Source organism: Alosa alosa, chromosome 2 (genome assembly GCF_017589495.1).
Source record: "Alosa alosa isolate M-15738 ecotype Scorff River chromosome 2, AALO_Geno_1.1, whole genome shotgun sequence".
NCBI classification, from domain to species: domain Eukaryota; kingdom Metazoa; phylum Chordata; class Actinopteri; order Clupeiformes; family Clupeidae; genus Alosa; species Alosa alosa.
Genome location: NC_063190.1, coordinates 28536065 through 28540671, shown reverse-complemented (window position 1 = coordinate 28540671; position 4607 = coordinate 28536065). Strand labels below are relative to the sequence as shown.

The 4607-nt window shown below is 47.4% G+C and overlaps 1 protein-coding gene across 1 annotated transcript in view; it reads left to right on the top strand.

Moving 5' to 3' along the window:
- Positions 1–493: 493 nt before the first annotated feature.
- Positions 494–4607, top strand: part of abhd10a (abhydrolase domain containing 10, depalmitoylase a) — a 7566-nt gene continuing 3452 nt past the window's right edge. Inside the window, exons 1-4 of the mRNA XM_048266983.1 lie at positions 494–751; positions 3054–3237; positions 3965–4076; positions 4524–4607. The exon at positions 4524–4607 is cut by the window's right edge and continues 54 nt beyond it. Coding sequence (XP_048122940.1) covers positions 511–751; positions 3054–3237; positions 3965–4076; positions 4524–4607 — 621 coding nt within the window. The 5' untranslated portion in view covers positions 494–510. The remainder of the gene's footprint in view (positions 752–3053; positions 3238–3964; positions 4077–4523) is intronic.

The following is a 4607-nucleotide window of genomic DNA, read 5'->3' as shown; positions in this document are numbered from 1 at the left end:
GTGTGTGTGTGTGTGTGTGTGTGTGTGTGCGAGAGAGAGAGAAAGAGAGAGAGAGAGAGAGAGAGAAAGAGAAATCTCTTAGAATGCGCCTTGTGCTGCACACTCACAAAACGCGTACTATGTCGCCACCTTGTGGTCATAATGAGAACTAATTACAGTATATTTAGAAGCACAGACGTTTTAGACGTTACAGATTTGGGATGAAAATATGCACAGTGTCACTTTTGTTTCGGATGTTTGAATATTTTTGGTAAATTTACTGAGTGTGGTGTTTGAAGTGAATAACACGTTTGAAATGAGCTTCCCCGCCATAGTAGGCCTACAGATTCCAATGGAAACAGTTTATAAACAAAGATATATAATCTAGTAATCTGTACGATTTCAACAGCATGTTAATTCTCAGGCTGAAGACATTTCCAAAAGACGTAAGATGAAACTGCAATAACACTCCGATCCATGTCGGGGCGACATTGCATGACGTGTTAAGGGTGTTACAAGGCTATCACATTCATGAAGAAGAAATCTAAGGAAGGACAGGACGTTCAGATCAGCCTCCTCAAGAACCATCATCCCGGTTGCAGGTGCATTTCTATTCTCGGGGAACGTCGGTCCAGCATCCCGGCGAAGCCTCCGCCAGACGCGAAGCACCCCATCGTTATGGCTCTCAGCTCCTCGACTACGCTCCTCAGATGTACCCGCAGGCTCGCCAGCAATGCGTGGAATGCCATGCTTTCGGCGCAAGGTTCAACTGGTGAGTTCTCATTCATTAAAAACGCAGGTGAGCGTTGGCGAGGATTGGATAATGATGCGATAAAGGCAATTATACATGCTAATGGAAACGGGTAACAAGAAGACCTACATCTTTTAAACCCTGTTAGTCAGTTGTGTAACTAGAGGAGCCTTCAATTTAACCAGCTGCTGTATCAAATTGGCTAACCAGTTAGCTATTAAACTAACGTTAGCATATTTTAGCTTTGGTAATATGCAGTCCTAAACAGCACAATAACACTATAACTGAGAGGACCAGAGTACAACAAGCTGATGACCTTTATCCCACTGGCAGTTAAATACTTATAAATAGCAGTAGGTCAGCTTTTTGCTATCCTTTTCAGAATGGGTTGTGCATTGTGTGAGTGAAAACGTAGCACTACCAGTTATAACACATTGTGGGACCTTACATCTGCTGATAATCTGAAACTGGGCTTCAAGCATTACACTTCCATGCTAAAGGTAATGGGCCTTCAGTCCTCGTGTCACCGCCCATGGCGAGATGGGCACCTCTATGTCAACAAACACACACACACACACACACACACACACACAGAAGCTTGTGTGAGGGTGCAGTAGAGTGTTTGTTGATACAGCACTCCCTCTGCGAGCTCACTCTGCTGTTCTTCTCGGCCTCCATCCGTCTGTGCCTGCCCTTCTTTCTCTACCTCACATCTCATTTAAAGCCTTTATTTTGTAGGAGCGTTCCTTTCTTTTCTGCTGCTTAGTGTTCTTGTGCGTGTGTGTGTGTGTGTGTGTGTGTGCGCGCGCGCGTCTGTGTTATGTAACGTGACCTTAAGTTTGAAGGGTGCTTTGTAAATGTAACATTATTATTATTATTATTATTATTATTATTATAATTGGTAGTAGCACCAGAGCACCATCCAGCATGCTATCCATTCCTCTCTCCACCATCCCTCCATCCCTCCATCCCTCTATTCCTCTCTCCACCATCCCTCCATCCCTCTATTCCTCTCTCCACCATCCCTCCATCCCTCTTTCCCTCCACCCATCCACCCATCCCTCCATCCCTCTATTCCTCTCTCCACCATCCCTCCATCCTTCTTTCCCTCCACCCATCCCTCCATCCCTCTATTCCTCTCTCCACCATCCCTCCATCCCTCTTTCCCTCTATCCACCCATCCCTCCATCCTTCTTTCCCTCCACCCATCCCTCCATCCCTCTATTCCTCTCTCCACCATCCCTCCATCCCTCTTTCCCTCTATCCACCCATCCCTCCATCCCTCTATTCCTCTCTCCACCATCCCTCCATCCCTCTTTCCCTCTATCCACCCATCCCTCCATCCCTCTTTCCCTCCACCCATCCCTCCATCCCTCTATTCCTCTCTCCACCATCCCTCCATCCTTCTTTCCCTCTATCCACCCATCCCTCCATCCCTCTATTCCTCTCTCCACCATCCCTCCATCCCTCTTTCCCTCTATCCACCCATCCCTCCATCCTTCTTTCCCTCCACCCATCCCTCCATCCCTCTATCCACCCATCCCTCTTTCCCTCTATCCACCCATTTATCTATCCCTCTCTCTATCATTTAAGCATAAGTAAGTATAAGTACATATACTCTATATAAGTATATATGGTCTTTTGATCCCGTGAGAGAAATTTGGTCTCTGCATTTATCCCAATCCGTGAATTAGTGAAACACACTCAGCACACAGTGAACACACAGTGAGGTGAAGCACACACTAATCCCAGCGCAGTGAGCTCTCTGCTACAGCGGCACTCGGGGAGCAGTGAGGGGTTAGGTGCCTTGCTCAAGGGCACTTCAGCCGTGGATGTGGGCATGGGAGAGCAGTGTTCAACCACTTCCCCCACCCACATTTTTCCTACTGGTCGGGGATCGAACCGGCAACCCTTTGGTTACAAGCCCTAACCAGTAGGCCACAGTTGCCCCTTTCCATCCATACCTCTTTCCATTCATTCATCAATCCCTCTCTCCACCCATGCCTTTACCCATCCCTCTATCCATCCCTCTCTCCACCCATCCCTCCATCCAGGGGTCAACATTAATGGTTGCCCGGTTGTCCTTGACTACCAAGTGAGTGACAACCAGATTTGGTTGGCTTTGGCAACCAAAACCTCATGCCTGGTTGACAAGCTGGCAACCACTTTTAACCACAAAAATTAACATTGAGCCATCCCTCTCTCCATCCATCTATTTATCCATCCCTTTCTCCACCCCTCCCTCTCTCCTTCTATCCCTCTCTCCATCCATTTATCCATCCCTTCATCTCTCTCTCTTCTGGGTTGTTTTTTTTTTCTCCAGCGGTCCGTCAGAAGAGCACCATCCAGTACGCGACGCGTCCTGACCTCCCGCGGCTGGCGTACCGTAAGATTGCGGGCAAGAGTCCGGGCGTTCTCTTCCTGCCCGGCTTCGCCTCCAACATGGGCGGCCAGAAGGCAGAGGCTCTCGAGGAGTTCTGCCAGTCGCTTGGACACGCCTACTTACGGTGAGCACATCGCAACTAGCCAATCACAGGGAGACAGCCTTCGCTCGTCAGAAACCTTCCGCTAGAATCAAGGACTGAACCTTTAAAGGAGATGTATGTAGTTCTTTGTTGTTCACATTCAAAACTGACCTAGAAATGGCAACAGAACGTGAAGAATAGGACTGGGTATCTGAACCTTTAAAGGAGATGTATGTAGTTCTTTGTTGTTCACATTCAAAACTGACCTAGAAATGGCAACAGAACGTGAAGAATAGGACTGGGTATCTGAACCTTTAAAGGAGATGTATGTAGTTCTTTGTTGTTTTTCACATTCAAAACTGACCTAGAAATGGCAACAGAACGTGAAGAATAGGATTTTTTGTCCAAAAGAACCAACATCATGTTTTGGCCAAGGACCAAACAAAGCGCACCAGAGAGGAAGCTCATCCCTCCCTTCAGTAGAAATGCCACGCAGGGTTTTGTTTTTGTTTAGAGGGCAGGCTGTCCCAAATATGTTTTTTTCCAGTTTACGGAGCCTGGGCTGCCTACAGGGACCGCTTAATTGATTGATTTATTTATTTTATAGTGTACTCATGGAATGGGCAGCTAGCGGTTGTGAGGAGATGATTGCTGAATGTGACAAAATGTTATGAGCTTCAAAATTGCATACAGTCAAGTCAATTACAATTCACAAGGTCCCAATTGGATTCAGTATCTGATTTGATTCGATTTATTTAAATATTGGCAGGTTTGACTACACAGGCTGTGGTTCGTCGGAGGGCAACATGGCAGAGTGTACCTTGGGAACCTGGAAGAAAGACGTGCTGTACGTACTGGACGAGCTGGTGGATGGACCGCAGGTGAGCCGCACTCCCTCGGCATCGTGGGAAGACGCAGAGACGACTTGATAGGCATGCAAGCGTAAATATCTGAAGTTCACCTACAAAGAAGCCCCAAAGCTACCATCTTTGTCCAAATGATGATCTCCTTATATGAGCATAGATGGTACCCGGATCTCCTTATATGGGCAAAGGCAAAGATGGTACCCGGATCTCTTTTTTTTTGTAAGCGTTCTTCAGAGGTCTATTGCATGGAAGATGGGATGGGGTGGGCAGACTGATAAACAACCAAAGAAAACCTCACACACAAGTGTGTGTGTGTGTGTGTGTGTGTATGAACAAGATGGAGCATAACTACTGTAGGTCATCTGATAACCGATCCAAAAGTCTGTTCTGTGTTCTTACTCGGAGTTGCTGAAAGGAGTTTCATTGGTCATGCCCTCTGTGCCACTTTGTCCCTGCCCCCAGATTCTGGTTGGTTCCAGCATGGGAGCATGGCTCATGCTGCTGGCGTCCCTGGCCCGCCCCGAGAAGGTCGCCGCCCTGGTGGGA